The sequence below is a fragment of the Desmodus rotundus genome, chromosome 3 (genome assembly GCF_022682495.2).
Source record: "Desmodus rotundus isolate HL8 chromosome 3, HLdesRot8A.1, whole genome shotgun sequence".
Taxonomy (NCBI): domain Eukaryota; kingdom Metazoa; phylum Chordata; class Mammalia; order Chiroptera; family Phyllostomidae; genus Desmodus; species Desmodus rotundus.
The window spans coordinates 178,869,713-178,892,108 of record NC_071389.1 but is presented as its reverse complement, the minus strand read 5'-3'; the positions used below and the strand labels follow the sequence as shown (position 1 = coordinate 178,892,108).

The window sequence follows — 22,396 nt, the reverse complement described above, 5'->3', positions numbered from 1 at the left end:
TTAGTTTTATTTTTTCACTGTTGCTTTTATCTCAATTCAAAGCAATATAAAGTGTGCAGATATTATCTGTGCTGGCTCATGTTACACTTGATTTTCTCAGTGGGATGTAAGTAGGAAGTCAGAATCATTTAGGACAATGATCTGTCAGAAAAAAAACCCCACATTTTTATTTGTTCCAATTTTGAAGTGCACTTTTTAACAAAGCTTTATACAGATCTTAGTGCAACTTGCTTCGACACAATATCTAACACATAATTCATTAATTCCATTTTTTACTCCTTAAAAAAGGAAAGAAATTAACTTTACAGTATTATTAGAGTTTTCAGGCCTATTGACACAGGGGCTTCAAAACTGGCACTGAGTATTTCAACTTAAACTTTTGTAATTTCTTTTTTACTTAGCGTTCTTAAGAGGAAATAAATTTATAAAGCAAAAAATTTGTTTATTTTTGACATGTAAAAAATCAATTAAAAACCCAGTTTTATTATCAGCTTCAGGAGAGTTGACTTTAATATAATAAAAGTATAAATTATAGCATAGATATCTATTATTTTCAGCCATAGCAGAAATAATAATTCTGTTATTTCATGTAATATTCAATAACAAACAATTCTAAATTGAAATTACTTGAATTCATTTTACTTTAAGAATTTTAATTTTTCTGTAGGGATGGTAATGAAAATCTAAATTGTAATAGCATGATTCATTCATTATCCCTGCAAAACGGACTTGGTGAATAAAGGCAGATATTAATGGCAAGTATGTGGCAGCACTGAGCACAATGACCAGATCAGCATAGATGATAATTAAACATTAAGCAAGCATAACTAGATAGATTGTTTTTGCATGCTTCACAAATATAATTAGATTAATTAATAAAAGCAAATGTTAATATAAGTGAAATAATATAAGTGGGTATCAGTGAATTAAAGCACACCACTTGATGATTTGGTATTCTGAGTATAGTCTAGTGTAAATGAAATTGGCAGGCTGATTTCTGACACAAGTGCCTTTCAGCCTTCTTTTTTTTATTGTTGTTCAGTTACAGTTGTCCCGTTTTTGCCCCCCTTGCTCTACTCTGCCCCATCCAACCCCCGCTCCCAGAGACATTCCTCACCCCATCGTCCTTGCCCATGGGTCCTATGTACGTGTTCCTTGACTCGACCCTTCCTCTTCTTTCCCACATTATGCCCCACCCTCCTCCCCTCTGGTCACTGTCAGTTTGTTCTTTATTTCCCTGTCTCTGATTCTGTTTTGGTCATTTGTTTGTTTTGTTGATTAGGTCCCAGTTATAGGTGAGATCATATGGTATTTGTCTTTTACTGCCTGGCTTATTTCACTTAGCATAATACTCTCTAGATCCATCCATGCTGTTGTAAAGGGTAGGAGCTCCTTCTTTCTTTCTGCTGCATAGAATTCCATTGTGTAAATGTACCACAGTTTTTTTTTTATCCACTCATTTACCGATGGGCACTTAGGCTGTTTCCAGCACTTGGCTGTTGTAAGTTGTGCTGCTATGAAAATAAGGCTGCATAGGTTCTTTGGAATTGGTGTTTCAGGATTCTTAGGGTATAATCCCAGCAGAGGGATCACTGGATCAAAAGGCAGTTCCATTTTTAGTTTTTTGAGGAAATTTCATGTTTTTCACAGTGCTCAGCCTTCTTTTTCTGTATTCCATCAGGGACTCACATGAGCAAAACCTTCAGTTCCACTTGTGAACTGGTGCCCTCTAGTGCTTGTGTGAGGCCTAAGGAAAGAGCCAGCTTCTATGTGACTGTGAGATGGACCAATCAGTGGAGAATGAAGTTCAAAACTCTCAGGCTGCTCTTCCTGCAAGCATCTCCATCCCCCAACTGAATACGTTTACCAGGTTCTACCTTCTTATTCAATCTTTAGCCAAACACTAATGAAGTCTCCTGGCTACAGCCTTTGGGTCTCCATTCTAGATTTGCTACAATTGCAGGAGATTTGGGATCTAGTTGTCTAAATTTTAAATTACTTTATCTTAATGAATGAAGTCAGTTTTTCTAGAACTGTGTTATTCTGTTTAGTTTGGGCCTAAGGGAATGTTCTACATTGATAGAAAAGTTCTAAACTAGATTTGGTGATGATTATGCATATTTATATATCGGCTAAAATTCATCCAATCATATACATGTAATAAATGCACATGGTTTGTAAATTAGACCTCATTGAAGGTAAGTGAAAAAAATCCAGATTTCTGCCCTGCTTCATAAATATTGGACATTCTTTTCAAATATCAGGAAAGATCATTGGAAAACATGGTTTCTTTAGTAAGTTCTCCCCAATATTTTAAATACAGGTGTGGGCAAAAGTAGATTTACAATTATTTGTATGGAAAATAATATAATAATTAATGAATAATAATATAAAAATAAACTCTGTATTTCACATAATTGAAGCTGTAAATCTGCTTTTGCCAACCGCTGTATATTTTGAATATCTTTAGAATGCCAAAGATTACAAGTTAATTTTTGTTCAAGTCATGTAATTATATCATTATTATAATTTGCAATGTTGTTTCAGGATCAAAAAATAATTTAACCGTTAGATAACTGCAAGCAAGTATATTAAATTAAATATTTGTGGTTGAAAATGCTAAGCCTGACAAGCTCAGGGGAGGTCTGTGTGATGGCCTTGCGAACTCGGAGGCCTGCAGTAGCCACATAGGATGGTGTGAAGTGAAAAACTTTCTAACTAAAAGCAGGTCATGGTGGGCAGTAATGCCCTACGCTGGAATCTTCCCGGACAAAAGTTAATCTTTACATCAATTGTGCCTACTGTGTTTTTGCATTTATGATAACATACATTTGGAATGTCAAATGCCCTTTTTCTGGATTCCCCAAAACATAGGCACTGCACCAGAGAGAGACTACAAACCCCCTCATTGTTATTGGTAATTGTTGAGTGTTACCTATCATGTACCACCTGTGTAAAAGAAGTATGTGTTTATCATTTTATTTTTTATTCAATCCCGCTTTCCCTTCTCCTGCCTCCCTAATCTATCATTGACAGATTTCATGTAACCCAATTACGCCTCCTCTTTTGATTTTAATGTATAAAATAAGGTGCGAAACGGCCATTTTCCGGAGCAATTTCTCAAACTGTTGAGGTTTTGCTTCTCAGCGATTGCTGTCAGTTTGGCTCAAAAAAAACTCATAAACATTCTCACGGGTTTGGATGTTTCTCATATTGACATATTAATGTATTAGGGAGTATAATCGAAAATACTCATATACATATTTTCCATTCCCCTGACTGTACAGATTGTCAGAAGAAATTTTTAAAAGAACAAATATATTAAATTTAATATATAGTGTAAACTTGAGGAATTGTGGTATCTAGGTCATGAGGAAAATAAAACAAAACATTTCCTCTGAGGTTTTCACCAGAGATGAAACTGTGAACCCTTGTGTGTACCCTGGGCAGACAATTTGAGGACAAATCAGTAGTTTGAGGACAATCCTCTGATTGGCATCAGGTTTGTTATTTTCTTAATACAAGTCATAGTAAAGAACCAAACATACACATATACACACACTGATCACACTGAAGATGCAAGATGAAGAAAGATACATGACATTGAACATGCCTTTGAAAAGAAGGAGTTCCCTCCAAACATCCGAACTTACATATAAAGGTATGGAATTCAGTTTTTTCCAGGTGGTGTGGATTAATATGGGTATGGATATAAGATAGGTTAATATTAACACTAATATTAATGTGGATAAGGATTTCTAATATTCCGTTCTTGAGTTGCTTTATTTTTATTTTTTATGTTTTTCTGTGCTTGTCTCCATCTTATCTCTCATCTGTCTCTCTCATTTATCAATGTGGGACTAACATTTGCTTTTAAAATAATATTTTGTCTCATTTAATTTCTTTTACTTTTTAATTTTTATTATTGTTCAAGTACAACTGTCTCCATTTCCCACCACCACTCTCTCCCTCCCCACCTATCCCCACTTCCCACACTCAATTCTACTCCCCTTTGACTTTGTCCATGTGTCCTTTATACACATTCCTCGATGACCCTTCCCCTGCCTTCCCCCACTCTCCCCCTCCACCTCCCCTCTAGTTACTGTCAGTTTGTTCTTAATTTCAATGTCTCTGATTACATTTTGCTTATTTGTTTGTTTTGTTGATTAGATTCCAGTTAAAGGTGAGATCATATAGTATTTGTCTTTCACTGCCTGGCTTATTTCACTTAGCATAATGCTCTCCAGTTCCATCCATGCTGTCACCAAGGGTAGGAAGAGTTCCTTCTTTCTTTCTGCTGCATAATATTTCATTGTGTAAATGTACCAGAGTTTTTTGATCCATTCATTTATTGGTGGGCACTTAGGTTGCTTCCAACACTTCGCTATTGTAAATTGTGCTGCTATGAACAATGGGCTGCATAGGTTCTTTGGAATTGGTGTTTCAGGATTCTTAGGGTATAATCCCAGCAGTGGAATTGCCAGGTCAAAAGGTAGTTCCATTTTTTAGTTTTCTGAGGAAATTCCATACTGTTTTCCACAGTGGTTGCACCAGTCTGCATTCCCACCAACAGTGCACTAGGGTTCCCTTTTCTCCACACCCTCGCCAGCACTTGTTTGTTGATTTATGATGGCCATTCTGACCAGTGTGAAGTGGTATCTTATTGTCGCTTTAATTTGCATCTCTCTGATGGCTAGTGATGCTGAGCATCCATTCATATGTCTCTGGAACCTCTGTATGTCCTACTTGGAGAAGTGCCTGTTTAGGTCCTTTGCCCATTTTTTAATTGGATTGTTTGTCTCCCTGTAGTGGAGTCATGTGAATTCTTTATTTATTTTGGAGATCAAACCCTTGTCTGAGGTATCATTGGCAAATATATTTTCCCATAAGGTCAGTTCGCTTTTCATTTTGCTGATATTTTCTTTAGCCATGCAGAAGCTTTTTATTTGGATGAGGTCCCATTTGTTTATTCTTTTCTTTATGTCCCTTGACTAGGGGACATAACTGAAAATATTGCTGCGTGGAATATCTGAGATTTTCTTGCCTATGTTCTCCTCGAGGAGTTTTATGGTGTCATGACTTATATTTAAGTCTTTTATCAATCTTGAATTTATTTTTGTGTATGGTGTAAGTTGGTGATCAAGTTTCATTTTTTTGCATGTAGCTGTTCAGCTCTTCCAACAGCATTTGTTGAAGAGGCTATTTTTACTCCATTTAATGCTTCTGCTCCCTTTGTTAAATATTAATTGACCATAGAGACTTGGGTTTATTTCTGGGCTCTCTATTCTTAGGGTATTCTCAGAAAATATGTACATTAAATTAAAGTAAATAATTAAAAATTAATATTTGCCGTCAGTCATTCATCTCATTATTCATAAAATATGGCATTTTTAATATAAATTTTTAATTCAGCTTGCCAAGACTTTAAAATATGTTTTCTACCAGGTGAATAATTTTGTTTTGGGAAATAGAGATATTAGCCTGAAAGGTCACAGAATGTAGTGGCTCTTCTGTGCAAATCTTTCACACTCATTTTGTAGATGTCACTCAGAAACCGAATGTGTTTTATGCAAAAAAGGAGCTCAGCAGGCTACAAATAATAAATTTGTAACTTTTAGTTAATTAAGTACTACAAGCTTATATTTATATTTTGCTAATGTATCCATTGTTAATATTTAATAAAGCTTGGTAAAATTTAGTAAAGCTTGGGTAAAACATTACATTTGAATCTAATTGACAATTTAAGCTTTGTTGTTATACATAGGGTTTTACTTAACTTTGTCATTGTGTATTTGTATACCTTTTTTCATATCATGGCATTAATGATAATAAAAAGTTATATTTTTTAGGGGTGGGGTAGAGGGATGGAGAGAAAAGGCATACAACTGTAATTGAATAACAATAAAAATTTTTAAAAAGTTATATTTTTGTCATATATATATAAAATTTCAGAATAATTATAGGTAGTATTACTAATAATATAATAACTTAAAACAGATTAAAATGTAGTGGAGGGTTTTCTAATCCTTAGTATATGCTCCATTGTACTTGCAGAGTCAAATTATGTTTTAAAATTACTTAAGCCCTGAATGGTGGGGCTCAGCTGGTTGGGCATCATCTTGTAGACCAAAAGGTCACCGATTTGATTCCTGGTCAGGGCATTTGCCTGGGTTGAGGTCCATGTCCCTGGTTGGGGACATGAGAGAGGCAACCAATCAATGTTTCTCTTGAACATCAATCTCTCTCTCTCTTTTTCCCTCCCTTTCCCATCCCCCCAAATAATCTTTAAATAAATATTTAAAAAATGAAATTACTTGAAATATTTCTACTAACTTAATGCCCAGTTAGGGTTCTTTACTTCATATTCCATTTTAGTTATGGATCACTTAAAAATTTTGGCTTATCTTATTTTATAATTATGTATAGGTAAACACATTTTGCAATGATAATATGATACATGTTACATAGTACAATATAATTATTTTTTTAATTATGTAACAACATGTATTTTCAAAGTCAAATCTGTATGGCAAGGTAATTGCAGAGATTTCCAGCTCCCATACTGTCCCTTTCATCCTATTCCACCAGTTTATTCAGCCAGTCCCCCCACCGTTGGACATTCATGATGTTTGTTTCTTTTATTATATTTCTACTACAAGGCATTGTACATATATTTTTTCATATTTTTCCAATATATCACTGGAACAGATTTCTAGAAGGAATTTTACTGGATGACCATATAAATATCTATAGAATGTTGCTACTTTTTTCCTAAATATCCCTCCATAGCATTGTTCCAGTTCACATTTCCAACTTTTAAATCTCTTCATTCCTTAATCTCTTGGTTAGCTCACTTGTTTGTTCTTCCACTTAATTTTATAACAAATTTTGCAGACATTCAACCCAAATGTCCAAGCCAAAAGAAAATGATGTATTTCAGTGTACTAAATTCCTTCCTACTTTATCAGTTAACTTAGGGAAAATTTATTTCTTTGACGTTTAGCCTCCAGTGAAAACGTGGTTGAATTTCTATTTGTTCAAGTCTACATTTATGCTTTTCAGTTATTTATGTGTTTGTATACTTCTCCTCATATTGGTTTGGGGTAATTTATTTTTATTGATTGATTGATTGATTGGGGAAACTTTTTATTTCTAACCTTCTTCTTTGTTTTTGCTTCATTAGCTATTCAAAGTAGTGTTGTTTCTTTATTGATATTTTTAAATGATACTATATATAAAAAGGCAATTGATTTCAGTATGTTAATTGTATGACTGCAGTTACTAATTATTTTATTATCTCTGCTATTCTTTTCGTTTTGCTGAACACATACAGATATTATCTTTAAATAATTTTATCTCTTTTTTATTGTTTTTACCTTTGTTTGGGTTATCTTGTGTGACTGCACTGAATAAACTCTTCCAAAAATATTAAATAGTAATGGAGAGTTGGGATTTTCCCAAAACTTTATTGAGATATAATTGATATATAACATTGTATAAATTTAAGGTGTACAGTGTACTGGTTTGATACCTTTATATATTGCAAAATGATTACCCATCAGGGTTAGTAAACACTTCCATCAACTCACATAATTACAGTATTTTTGGAGTGAGAACATTTAAGATCTATTCTCTTAACAAATTTAGAGTATGTAACACAGCATTGTTAACTCTAATCAGTATCTGTACTGTGGATCCCTAGAACTTATTCACCTTATAACTGGAAGTTTACACACTTGGACACCTGCCCATCACCCCTACCTGCAGTGCTTGGAAATTCCCACTCTACCCTCTGCTTCTATAATTTTAGCCTTTTTAGGTTCCACATATAAGTGATACATACAGTATTTGTGTTTGCCTGCCTTTTTGTACTTCACCTACTGCCCTCAGGTGCCATCCGTGTCGTCCCAGCAGTGTTCACATGTGCCACATCCTCCTTACCTTGTCCTTTGCAGACGGACGCACGGAATGCTTCCACATCCTGACTTGTGAAGAATGCTGCACTGGCCACAGAAGGGCAAACCTCTCTTTGAGATTCTGCTTTCAATTATTTTGGTTATACCCAGAAGTGGGGGTTATGGATCATGGTGGTTCTATTTTTAACTGTTTGAGGAACCGCCATACTGTTTCCTGTAGTGGCGGCATCATTTCACATTCTCACCAACACTTGCAATCTTTTGTCATTTTGGTAAGAGCCACTCCAACAACTGTGAGGAGGTGAGTCGTTGTTGTTTTGCTTGATGATTAGTGGTGTTGAACATATTTTCAGTTACTTGGCCAGGTACTTGACCATCTTCTTTGGAAAACAGGAGTACCTCCCAAGAGGCCTCAGAACCAACATGTCCAGCGGCTGGCTTCAGACAACATCAGAACTTGATCCAATAAGCTTCACAAGAGACATCCAAAGAGAGATATGTGCAAATAAATGAAACTAGACTACTACCTTCTACCATACACAGGAAAAACTCAAAATGGATTAAAGACTTAAATGTTGCACTTGAAACTATAAAAATACTGGAAGAAAACATAGCCATAAAATGTCAGACATTTCTTGTAGCACCATTTTTTTCTGATATATGTCCTTGGGCAAAGAAAAAAAGGGAAAATAAACAAGTGGGACTACAACAAATTAAAAAGTTTTGGCGCAGCAAAGGAAATTATCAACAAAATAAAAACAGTGCACTGAGTGGAAGAGTATATTTGCCATTAATGCATCTGATAAGGGGTTCATATCCAAAATTTATAAAGAACTCATAAAACTCAACACCAAAAAGTAAACTATGCAATTTAAAAAATGAGTAAAAGACCTAAATAGACACTTTGATTCTTTGGGAGGACCAAAGAGGATGCATGGATGGCCAATACACATATGAAAAGATGATTAATGTCACTAATAATCAGAAGATGCAAATTAAAACCACTTCATTTCACATTCATAAAATGGCATATCACTTCACAGTTGTCAGAATGGCTGTCATCAATAAGTCAACAAACAAGTGTTGGTGAAGATGTGGAGAAAAGGGAACCCTCGTGCAAATGTAGATTAGTATGGCCACGCTGGAAAACAGGATGGAGGTTTCTCAAAGTATTGAGAATGGGACTGCTATATAACCCAGCAATTCCACTTCTGGGAATATATTTAAAGATACCCAAAACACTGATTTGAAAGAATATATGCACTCTTGTGTTCACTGCAGCATTATTTACAATAGTCAAGGTTTGGAAACAACCCAATTGCTCATGAGTATATGAGTGGGTTAAAAAGCTGTGGAACATTTACACAATGAATACTGTTTGTCCATTAAAAAAAAAGAAATTCTAACTTATGTGACAGCATTGATGGACCTGGAGAATATCATGCTAAGTGAAATAAGCCAGTTGGAGAAAGACAAATACCATATGATTTCACTTATATGAACAAAATCTAATGAATAAAATAAACTTATAAACAAAATAGAAACAGACTCAAAATACAGAGAAAAGACTGATAGCTCTCAGAGGGGTGGGGGGATGGGAGGCTGGGTGAAAAGGTGAAGGGATTAAGCAAAAAAAAGAAACCCTCATAGACATAGGTAACAGAATAGTGATTGGAGAAAAGGGAAGTGGGGAGAGGAAGAAGTGGGTAAGGGGGGAATAAATGGTGATGGAAGGAGACTTGACTTGGGGTAGTGAACACACAGTGCATAGATGCTGTAGTATAGAACTGTACACCTGACACCTATGTAATTTTATTAACCATGTCACCCCAACATCTTTAATAATAATAAAAATTATAGAAAAGAACACACAGATGTCATGTACATTGTTCACCCAGTTTTCACCAATGTAAACACCTTGCAACACTATAGTACAACATCATAGAAAAGATATATTAATGGAGTCAAGATACAGAATATTTCCCCTCCTTCATTTTGCATTTTTATAGCCACATCCAGTTCCCTCTCAGCCTCACTGTCTCTTTAATCTCCACAAGTATTAATCTGTTTTCCATTCCTGTAATTTTGTCATTTCGAGGAAAACAATGTGGTGATTTTGGGGGGAGGTGGGGGGAGGTATAAGGGGAATAAATGGTGATGGGAGAAGTAATTAAATAAGTAGATATTTAAAAATAGTTATTAATAAAAAGAATGTCCTATAAATGAAATTACATAGTATGATGTTGTCTTTGGGGATTGGCCTTTTTGGGTTCTTCTTTCCGCGTAATGCTCTCAGGTCCGTCTACATTGTTTCATATATCAATGGTCACTTTTCCATATTGCCGAGTAATGTTCCATGGTATGCATGTAAAGCTTCCTTAACCATTTATTGAAGGACGTCTGGATTATTCCCAGTTTACGGTTATTACAAATAAAACTGTTGTGAACGCCAAAAAATAAAGCAAGGGATTAATTAGAAAGTTTTTCTAACTTTCTAATTTGTGTGTATACATATGTGTGTCTGTAAGTGCACATGCAGACACACCTGGAGGGAATTAATTATTACATATACAGATTAAAAATCTTTTTCCCAATGGTAAATTATGCCAAATACTAGCATTTTTAAAGATTTAATATAACATGTATCGCAACTTCTGACCTCTCAGAATATTATCATTACTAAATATTTTTCTATTTATTTAGTTTTTATGCTTTTGATTGGCTAATATCCTTTGTAATTCAAAATCAATGTTATGAAATATATAAAATTCTATTATTACAATTGCTATCGCTTATTGGAAATGCACTTTTCTAAGCTAACTCATGTGATTGATCTCTCAGATTGTTCTGTGATGTTGCACTGGTATAAAATCTTATTGGGAATATCTGGAACAGTAAATGTTATCCTGGTTTTGACTTTTATCTCCCTGGCATTGTTGGGTAAGTTAAAATTTTTTAAATTAAATAAATATATGAAAATGTGTACTTTTTATGTCTTTTACCATATTATGTCTCATTTCATATTCATTCTTCCTCATATTAACTAAGATTTAATAAGGAGCTACTATGTATAAAGACATAGGTTATATACTTCATAGTAATATACTTAATATATCATTAAATCAGATATGTATTTGTTCTTAAGTAGCATACAGTCTGATAGGAAGAAATTGTGTGTGTGTGTGTGTGTCTGTATGGTTGAGGTGAATATTTGGAAAGCGTATTTTTTCATTGGAAATTAAAGTCAGTATTTTGGAAATAGATAAATATCCATAATTGTTCATACACATTTATGGAAGATTGTATTTAGTTTACTCTTGCTTTTGTTCCACAATATTATCTGAGGAACTACTATACCACAAACATTACTACAAATTCCCAAATTTGAAGAAAGGAATAATTGTGTTGAGGAAGCTCATATTCTACTGGAAAAAAATAGATTTTATATCAATAATTACACTACAATGGGCTAAACATAATATCATAAGTTTCAGCAAAACGTTAAGAAAGCATGAAAAGAGCATGTGTGTGTCCCAGAGCAAGACCTTCATTTTATTTGTCAATTTTTAGAACAATGCCTAGCACTGAATAGATCTTTAACATGTATATGCTATATAAATGAATTAATTGTATAATATTTGAAATATTTTTATTAGACATGAAAATAAAAAACGTTTTCTAGTTACCCCTTCAGTGATTTCTCATTCCAACCGTCAGAATCATTCTAAAGAATCGGTCTCTGAGACATTGTACAGAGAAGATATTTAACCGACCTTAAAATAATCCTGTTTTCAAGTTTCTCAAGGAGTGTTGCTCAATTGTCAAAGAGGAACTAACTCGAATAACACCCAGGATGGCGTTGGAAAACTGACAATGAATAATGACACGAGAGGAAATATAAGTAATGCAGACATGGGCCACTGCGTTCCAAGTGCTGCAGACCACACAGGTATCTCTCAAGCCCTTCGCCCACCCTTGTCTTAATCTTCTGGACCTTCTAAGTTCAAAATATTAAGCACATAAATTAAATAAGCAAATAAATATTTTATATGTCTTCTCACTCAAAACTTGATTTATATATACATATATTTTTGCAGTGGGAGGAGAGCTGTAAAACAGAATGTAAAAATTAGGTTCTTCCCTCCAAAATTTAAAATCAAGATGAGACATATAAATATGAAATCTTCATTATAATGCTAAGGCAATAGGTAAATAAATATTTTTTGTTTCATAATATCCTTTTATGAAGTATAAAATAGATAAAAGCAGTTATATCTAATTTCATTTTTTGTTTTAACTTACTAACACTTAGCTCTCTGAGAATTGGACGTTTATTTTATAGTAGATGATGGAGCAGCCGATGAACTTGTTTGATAACTGTTTATCAAAAGATTTTTTGTGTAGTCCTCTTTATCACGTGTAAATTATAATAATGTCACATATAAAATGTTACAGTTTACTCTTTTCTTTTGAATTATCTGTATGTTTTATATGTACAAGTCCCCAATGAATTACAATATTGTATCTTTATCACATATTTCATATTCTGACTAGCTAAATCCTCACTGTGTTGGGTATCATAATGAAACCTTTTCAGAGGTAAGGAAGCTTTCATAGGTAAACATGGAATCATATATCTGCCACTAAATATCCATTAAAGTCAGTCTAAATGCTGTACACTGAATGATAATATAGTAATTCCTTATTACTTTTTTCTTCTTGTTTAATTGAGGCAATATAAACATACATAAACATAAAGTTAACCATTTAAAGTTAAACAACTCACTGGTATGAGGACAGTCAAATGTGCCACCACCACATCTGTCTGGTTCCAAAACATTTTCAGCAGCCAAAAGAGGAATCTCACACCCAATAAGCAATTAATCCCCATTTCTTTGCTCTTCATCCCCTGGAAAAACGAATCTCCTTTCTGTTGCTATGGATTGACCTATTATAGATTTTCATATAATGGAATCATACAATATTTGACCTTCTGTGTCTTGATTTTTTTACTTAGTGTGATGCTCTGACATTCATTCACACTATGGATTGTATCAGCATGTTATTTCTTGTTATTGCTGAAAAAATCTTCCAATATATTTTTGCACTGCAACTTGTTTAAGGTGGCAATACTAACGCCTATCAAATTCTAATGAACTTTTTTTTGAAGAAATAAATGAGGTGATCTTAAAATTCATATGGAATTGCAAGGGATCTTGAATAGCAAAATCAGTCATAAAAAAGAACTAATTTGGGAGATCCACATTTTCCGATGTCAAAACACTACTACAACTCTGCAGTAATCAAAAGAGTGTGGTACTGGCTTTAACATAGACACATAGATCAATGAAATGGAATTGAGGGCTCAGAATACACCTCTGGCCAAATGACTTTTGACTAGGGTGCTAACCATTCAATGTGGGAAGAACAATGTTTAACAAATGCGGCTAGGTCACCTGAACAGACAGATACAAAGACTGAACACCTAGCTCATACAATAGAGAGAAATAAATTTAAAGTAGATCAATGACCTCAATGTAAGAGCTAAACTATAAAATTTTTACAAGGGAAAATGGATATAAATCTTTAGAACCTTTGGTTAGACAACGATTTAAAATATGACATCAAAAGGACTGGTAACAAAACAAAAAATAGATAAAATCAATATCATCAAAAGTAAAGACCTTAGTTCATCAAAAGATATTATCAAGGAATTGAAGACAGCACACCAAATGGGAAAATACTTGCAAATTATGTATCTAATAGGTATGTAGTATCCAGAATATATAAAAAAACTCTAATAACTCCAAAACAAAAACAACTCAATAAAAAATGGGCAAAAGATACAAAAAGATATCTCTCCAAAGAAACTAAAGAAGCACAATAAGCACATGAGAAGTTGCTTAACGTGATTAGTTCTTAAGAAAAGGGGAAATCAAAGCCGCAATGAGAAACCACTTCGCACCCTCTAGGGTAGCTGTATGCAAACAAACGTAACAAGTATTGGTAATGTGGAGGAATTGCTCATACATTGCTGGTAGGCGTTTAAATGGTAAATGATGCAGCACTGTGAAAAACAATTTGTCAGTTCCTAAGAAAGTTAAACAGAATTATCATATCACCCAGCAACTCAAATCTTAGGTGTATACTCAAAAGAAAATATATGTCCTCACTAAACTTTATACATTAATGTTTATAGCAAGAGTATTTGTAATAATCAAGCACAGTCCAAAATGTCCATCAGTTGATAAATGGATAAACAAAATATGCTACCTCCATGTGGTGGATGGGTGGTTAGTTGCTGCTAATGTTTATGGGGTTTTATTTTTGGGTAATGAAAATGTTTTTGAATGAGATAGCAGTCATGTTTGAATAACACTGTGGATTTACTAAACCCATGGCATTTACATTTTTAAAGAGTAAATGTTGAACTTTATTTTACCTCAATTAAAAAAGGGGATTATGATGGCTACAAGTTTGGATAGTTATATTGGCTTGTAGTTATATTTTTACATATACTTCACTTTCCCTCATTATTATGCCAAAAGTCTTAGAGATTTTCAATTTTGGACTTCAATTTAATTTTAAATTAAGAAAATCACAAGTCTTGATGAAGTTGAAATTACAAAGAAGTTGAAAAAATTAATCTCAATGTTATTTAATAACAAAAGGAAGATATTAAAAAAGATTATATGCCAAAAAGCAAGGATAAAGATTCTAAAACTTTATATGGATACATTCTAAGCAAATGGTGTAGATAATATTCTATTTAATTTCTCAAATAGTATTCATGCAATATATACCTTAATTGGTTCATGTTACTTAATAATTATATTAGGTCATATCATGAAAAATAATTCTTTATGTCTCAGTTTTGCTTTATCTTACTAAATTAATTTTCTTAAGTCCCAAGAATCATTACGTGTATTTTTAACAGTGTGAGCTGAACATTTTGTGATGAGTGATTTTATTACAGCTACACTTTTATTTGTATAACACATAAATATTCTGTCAATTTTCAGAGATACACATGTAATTTAATTTCTCTTTGTTTTCCCCATTTCTCAGTAGGGTTGTGCCCATCAGAATGGCTCAAATATCAGGGAAAGTGTTATTGGTTCTCTAATGAGTTAAAAAGTTGGCGTGACAGTTACGAGTATTGTTTGGGAAGAAAATCTCATCTGCTAATCATTCAGGACCAATCTGAAATGGTAAGTGGTTTACTGTCATGGTTACATCATTAGCTTCTTCATAGTTCAAAATGGCTTTCCTGAACTTTCTTCCCATCTTCTGTTAAACTATCACTTATCCTGATAACTGAGTTTTGGAGGCCCTCTTAAGTTTTGTGCTTAAAGCCAGTGCCTCCCTTTGCCTCATGCTAGTCCTGATCTGAATACTTGTATTCAATTTGCAAGTAGAATATGTGTACATATATAAGGTAATGTGCATGAATAATATATGAGTCAGTTAGTATAACAATTCATATCTGGAGTCCAATATTCCAATAAATTCTAAAATCTTATTTAGTATGTATGAATTATTAAATCATTTTGTTCATTTAGTTATTCATTACTCACTTTTTAGGCTTTTATACAGAGAAACCTAAAACAATCAAACTACGTGTGGATTGGGCTGAACTTTACCGCCCAGAAGAGGACATGGAACTGGGTGGATGGTTCTCCACTAGCTTCAGAGATGTGAGTCTTTACTAAAAGGCAATCTGATTTATGGTCTGTTGTAAAACTTACCTTCAAACACATCTCTAAGTTCACCTAAGTCAACTCTGAAATAGTTCTTGGTATGAAAGAATTTGAAAGGACCAAATATCATCTACTGTTTACTGAAGTAACAATGAATATTTTAGTTTGGTTTTCAAAGCAAAAGGATTCAAAAACAATAATGGTGGGACTATTATTATTTAAAAACTATTCATGATTTATATGGAAAGGTGGACCGAACAAATATACTCCTGCGTTTTCAAAAATTCTCAGTGTTTACTTTAGCCATCTTTAATAATTAAAAAAAAGATCTGTACACATATTTTGTATTATATGCTTGATTATCATAACACTAAAAGACAAATGAGAAATATAAGATAAAACAAAATAATACAGAAATATTTTCAGCAATTCCATGAGATTAATGAGGATTTAAAATTTTTTATCATTATTTTTATGTTTATATTTTATAATAAAATTTTAATGAAAAGTACAAATAGTAAAACCAATAAATTCAAATTTTATCCTGATGTTGGTAGACAGAATTATGGTCCCCAAAATGTCCATAACCTAATCCCAAAATCCTATGAATGTATTACCTTGCATGGCAAAAAAGACTTCAAGGGTGTGATTAAGTTAATAATCTTGAGATAGGAACATTATGCTGGATTATCCAGGTATGTAAACACAAGTCCTTACCTGAGGGAGAAAATAGGGGCAGAGTCACAGAAGGGATGGAAAGATAAACACGGAGGTCCAAGTGATAAAAGCGCAGCCCAAGGATTAGTGCAGCCTCTGGAAGCTGCAAAAGGCAATGAACAAATTTCCCCCTAGTGCCTGCGGAAGGCAGCTCTGTAGACATTTGATTTTACTCCCATCTAGAACCTCAAGATAACAAATTTTTGTGGTGTTAAGCCTTGAAGTTTGTGTTAATTCATTATAGCAGTGATAAGAAACTGATACACTATATAATCAAGTACCAATCAGTAAAACCGTTGAGTTACTTTCCACTCACGCTTACTTTGTCATTAAATATTACTTATTTTCTATTTCACCGCACTAAATGAACCCATCTAAGCAATTCCACTGAAGACATTATTGGAATGGAAACTAAAATTATGAGTGGGCGCCATCTGAGGGTCTGTCACTGAACGTTACCTGAGAGATCACTTACGAAGGTGCTAGCCTAGGTGTTTTCCCAGGCCAAACCCTGTAGGTTTAGTTTGAACTTTAGAACATGCCTAGGGATTTTTGTTAAAAACATGTTCAGTACAGAAGTCAAATGTGAACGTGGGCATGGCGTATCTCCAATGTGAGAATTCAGTACCTACTTGCCCTTTATTCAACTTGGAAGTTTTGGTGACCTTGTACATCTTTCCCATGATATTTCTTAAAGTTTTCCCTCAGTTTAAATAAATTCCTAACAGAATAAAATCACTAACATTACAATATTTTATAGATAACTTTATTATTGTGTTTACCTTTCTTCTTTATGGATAAAGAATACAATAAATGAATAATTAGAGTTTACATGAATCAGTTTGTGTACTGAATTCTTTACAAACATCAATTCATTTAACCTAATAATAGTATCACGAGACAAACATTATTAAAACCATTGTACAATTTGATATGAGAAGCCAATAAATGTTAAGTAAGCTGCCCATGTGACTTAGTCTTTTTTTGTTTTTAAATCTAGGGGGCCACATGGAACAATCAAAGAATACTAAAATGGGAATGTGGGCACACATTTATTCTTAGCTGTCATTTGCAAACAAACTGAGAACTTTCTGCCAATCAGGGACGGTAATGATAAGTTACAGAGATAACTAATATTTAGTGAGTGAAGGTATTTGAAAATGCCTTGAAGTTTTGCATTGCCATTTTTTTATTGTTGTTCAACTACAGTTGTCTCCATTTTCCCACCACCACTTTCCCCAACCCCACCCACCCCTACCTCTCACCCTCACTCCTTCCCCTCTTTGGCTTTGTCCATGGGTCCTTTATATACATTCCTCGATTACCCTCCCCCTTCTTTCCCTCATTATCACCCTCTCCCCTCCCCTCTGGTTACTGTCAGAGTTTGTTCTTTGTTTCCATGTCTTTGGTTATATTTTGCCTGCTTGCTTTTGTTGTTGTTGATTAGGTTCCACTTAATTAGGGGAGATCATATGTATTTGTCCTTCATTTCCTGGCTTCTTTCTTTTTCATTTTCTGCCCTTTAAATGAACACCATCAAAATGTGCATATATAAGTACAATACTCACGAGACTCTTTTCATTTTTTTATTTCACAACTAATACATAATTCCAAAATCCTTTACACTTTCAAAAAGGTTAGACCTGAAACTAAAACCCTGATCTTCACCCCCAATGCTATTATATCCTCTCCCATTTCCCCGAAGTACTAATATTATGTTTTTGGTGCAAATTTCTGTTTTTTAACCTGTTAGTGTATATGATGTTTTATTTTATTTTATTTTTTTCCTGGCTTGTTTCACTTAGCATAATGCTCTCCAGTTCCATCCATGCTGTCTTAAAGGGTAGGAGCTCCTTCTTTCTTTCTGCTGAGTAGTATTCCATTGTGTAAATGTACCCAGTTTTTTGATCCACTCATTTACTAATGGGCACTTAGGTTGCTTCCAGTACTAGGCTATCGTCAGTTGTGCTGCTATGAACATTGGGGTGCATAGGTTCTTCTGGATTGGTATTTCAGGGCTCTTAGGATATAATCCCAGCAATGGAATTGCTGGGTCAAAAGGCAGTCACATTTTTAGTTTTTTAAGGAAACTCCACACTGTTTTCCACAGTGGTTGCACCCGTCTGGCATTCCCACCAACAGTGCACTAGGGTTCCCTTTTCTCCACAACCTCACCAGCACTTGTTGTTTGTTGATTTCTTTATGATGGCCACTCTGACCATCACCATTTATGATGATCATTCTGTGAAGAGAGTGTATTAGCTGCAAATGCAAATGGATTTCTTCAGCAACAATGATTAACAATGTATTTATCCTCCCTTCTGCAGAGTCTTCATACAAGGAACAGCTGTGGAAAACAGCTGTGCTGCCACCAAGGGAAACAAAATTTACTCTGAAACCTGCAGCAGTGTTTTCAAATGGATTTGTCAATGTTAGAATTTAAAATATTAATAGTGAAGTAATCAGTGGTCAATTTTCCCCCATTAGGTTCTAAGGTTAATCTTGAAGAATAAGAATTTAAAACTGCAGTTAAACACCAAAATCCGTTCTCCATTTTCCCTTCATCACCTACATTGACCTGGCCTCCGAATAACCTCTGTTAACAGTCTACAATATACCTTTTCAATGTTTAACATTTAGTGTAAGCCTATGCATTTAGGTTAAGGGCTTTTATTCATTTCTTTTCATTTCCAACAAAGGTTGTTAAATTTTGTCTGCTTTTTTTTATTTTGCTTTCTTAGTATTAACAATATCCCATGAAACTTCATGTAGATCTGAGTTGCATTACAGTGCGGAATTGTAGACACGTTACTCCTTAAGTGATGAGCAGCAACTTTGTTTTTACAAGTTTGTTAATATAATCTGTGCTTCAATAAATATTCTAAATCTTTTCTTAGATAATAGCATTTTTATTTCTATGATATAAACCTGAAAATTGGAAATTCTGGGTAAAAATATTAAATATGTTGTGTACTTTAGATTTTATAAAAATTTTATATACATTTAGAATCTGTTATAATCTTGTAAGAAGATTATGGGTACAGAAAAAAGAACTTAAACCTTTCTATGAACCTCTTGAGATTTAGTTGCCAAACTGATGCATTTTATTATGAAATTTCAAGTATCATTAGTAATGTTGTTATACTTCCTACAAAAAATATTCTTAATCACAATGCAATGATCAAAATCAACATTAACACTGCCACAGTACTACCAGCTAATTCTCAGGTCACCTTCAGGGTTTGCCAATTGTTGAAATAATGTTCTTTAGATTCAAACACCCAGTTCAAGGGGTCTATTTAATTCCCTCCTACCCAGAAATGTTTCCTAGGCTTCCTCGACACTTAAGATGTTGACATTTGAATACTGCAAGCTGATTATTCTGTAAAATTTTCTTCAATGTGAATAAATAAAATAAAAGTTGAATGACATTTATGAGAATCCATCTGATCATAATGCCTGACTCATAATAGGTGCTCAATAAATATTAATTGATTTCGATACTTGCTGTAAATAAAAGTTGCATGATACTTATGAGAATCTGCACGATTATTTCTTATGGTTATATTCAAGTTACACCTCCTTGACAGGAATAGCAGAGAAGTGATGTAGTGAAGCTGTTTCTGTAGGTACAATAGTTAACTAGTTATTAATAAAAGAAATAGAGCAAAGGGAATTAGACATTGAGCTTAATAAACTGAGGAATATGAGACTGTTTGCTTTACAGGAAGCTATAGCTTCACAACCCAGGGCATACAGCATTGCTCCAGCAAGGGGATTAGCGCTCCTTCTTACCCCACTCTGGTGCCAGATTGTTGGAAGGTGCAGGGAGAGGTGCTGGACCAAAGGGGCCTGTCAGTCTAGCGAGGGGGTGGATCCATCAAAAAGCCTGCAAAAGCTTGGGAAGCTCATTGGTTATTTTGAGAAAGCACCTGGTCTATCCCAAACCCAAGCTAATACATGAGGGGAGACCCCAACACGCCAGAATGTATGTATTAAAAATTGTCTTTATTCTTACATGTTTAAATTTCAGTCACCTTCAAAGTACTCTCTATTTGATGCAATACACCTATTGAGACAATGTTTCCACTGCTCAAAACAGTTTTTGAACCCATCGATTTTGGTGCCTTAGTGCTTCTGCCGTTTTTTGTTATACCTCTTCCACTTTGGCAAAACATTTCCCTTTGAGGAGGGTTTTTTTTTTTTTTTATTGGAGAAATAAAAAAAAGTTGCTCAGGGAAAGATTTGGTGGATTGGAAGAGTAGGGCATGGGGTCATGGCATTTTTGGTCAAAAATTGCTGAACACTCAGCATGGTATGGGCAGGTGGACTGGTAAATCATGCAATAAACAAACACATTGAAAGAGTCTACATAAAAAATTCACTGAAGCCGAACACAGACTCTCACCGCAATGCAAGCTCGCACACTGAAACCAATGGGTTCCTGGAACACTCACCTGGTGGGGGAAGCCTGTACTACAAGGGGCCCGTCCTCCAGAAGATAATTCCAGTTTTTCTTTTGGCTCCCCCCATAATTCCAGGGGAACAAAGAAACACACACACACTCTCTCCCTCTTTCTGTCTCCCACATAGTAATTCCTTTGCCCCACCATGCACCCCCATACTCTCTCACCCAGTGAGTAGTGCATGACCACGTGGGTCTGGTAGCTAGGAGGGCTTGTGGCAGACTGCATGGGCTCCAAAAGGTTAAGCTTGAACTTGAAGCGGAATCTCTGCACCTTGGCTTTTGTTTGGGCCTTGCTGAGGACACAGTTAGACTTTTTCCATGGTAAGATGGAAAGAAATGGGACATTGGATACCCAGGGGGCAACTTCTATTTCCACCCAAATAAACCTTCCCACACCACAGCCTCTTGTGTGTGGGTCCTTGGAATTCTTTGCTTGTAATTTCATGCAGATCCTAATTCCCACTGACAAAAAACAAAACAAAACAAAACTGTGTTCTCAATGCATCCTTTAAGATCTACAGACTTTTATTTGTTCCATAATTGATCCCCTTCACCTTATTTGCATGATTAATGTGCTGTTTAACACACTTCACTGCAAAGTCACCCTTTCCCTTTGTAATTGATTGATATTTGTGGGGAGTGACTACGATAGCCTTAACATTCTCCCCAGCTTGACTAAACCTTAGACCAGGTTCATTCTGCCTGACCGTGCACCCCTGGCTTCCTTTTTTTTTCAGAGCTTTTACCTTAGAAACTTGTAATGGGAAGTTCTTTATCTGTCCCTTTGAGATGTGAAAAAGTTTTTAAGCCTTTTGAAGGTTTTATAACCCAGGAATCTCTTTCTCAAGGGGCTGAGAGTCGTTCCTTTGAAATGTAATCATCAAGAAAGACAGAACCTCAATGTCTCTGGTTATATTTTGTGGATAACAATAAAAATTAAAAAAAAAAAGAAAGACAGAACCCTTATTTCTCTCTTCTGGAGCAGTAGGGGCCTAACTTAAATGGGTACCTAGATCCAAGTTGTAAAACTGCCTTGTGTTATGAAGATCTGAGAAAGTTCAATTTTCCTTTAAGTAAAACTGAGTAACAAACACAGAGGTGTATGTTCTCCTCCATTACTCCAGCTCTTAAAAATTCTTGCTGCCCTTTATATCAGCCAATTTTTGTTCACACTGAGTTCTGGCCCATCTCCTCTATTTCAGTAGCTTTGAATAAGGTCTTTATTTCCTGTGTAAGACTGGTCCATGCAATTTTTGCTTTGACAGGAGGAACTTCTAAATTTTGTAAATATTCCATTCATCATTAAAATTTGTACCTTTGTGGAGTTCCATTTTCACACTTTATTCAATGGATCATAATCTTCTATTTTGATGATAAAATTGTCCCAAATCTAATCATGGGAGTTACCCTCCAAGATGACACCTGTATACCCACCTGATCACCATAATCCTTTGCTGGCTTGTAGTTTTGTTTTTTTTTAATGGTAATAGCCTTAGACGAATACCAGTAATCATTGTTGTCAATGTTGGAACTGGCTTTTATGTTCTAGCCCAGCTATTTTCAATTGGTGTGCCGCAAGAATCATTAAAACATGC

The 22,396-nt window shown here is 34.5% G+C and overlaps 1 protein-coding gene across 3 annotated transcripts; it reads left to right on the top strand.

Moving 5' to 3' along the window:
- Nucleotides 1-3,490: 3,490 nt before the first annotated feature.
- Nucleotides 3,491-19,766, top strand: KLRF1 (killer cell lectin like receptor F1). 3 transcript variants are annotated; one of them, XM_024579684.3, is made up of 6 exons: nt 3,491-3,661; nt 10,758-10,856; nt 11,713-11,865; nt 14,988-15,127; nt 15,501-15,613; nt 18,661-19,766. In XM_024579684.3, exons 1-6 carry the CDS (start codon nt 3,577-3,579, stop codon nt 18,767-18,769), a joined length of 699 nt encoding a protein of 232 aa, XP_024435452.1. In that variant the 5' UTR covers nt 3,491-3,576; the 3' UTR covers nt 18,770-19,766. The 3 variants fall into 3 exon arrangements, with proteins under 3 accessions (XP_024435452.1, XP_045043026.1, XP_045043027.1); XM_045187091.2 differs by having other exon boundaries at nt 14,985-15,127; XM_045187092.2 differs by lacking the exon at nt 3,491-3,661 and adding an exon at nt 8,096-8,217 and having other exon boundaries at nt 14,985-15,127.
- Nucleotides 19,767-22,396: the final 2,630 nt, after the last annotated feature.

Bases quoted from the DNA above. Each gene is read 5' to 3' on its own strand.
- KLRF1 (XM_045187091.2), top strand. From the start codon at position 3,577: ATGCAAGATGAAGAAAGATACATGACATTGAACATGCCTTTGAAAAGA. The intron at 3,662-10,757 runs GTATGGAATTCA...TTGATCTCTCAG, and splicing joins ATCCGAACTTACATATAAAG to ATTGTTCTGTGATGTTGCAC. The intron at 15,128-15,500 runs GTAAGTGGTTTA...CTCACTTTTTAG, and splicing joins TTCAGGACCAATCTGAAATG to GCTTTTATACAGAGAAACCT.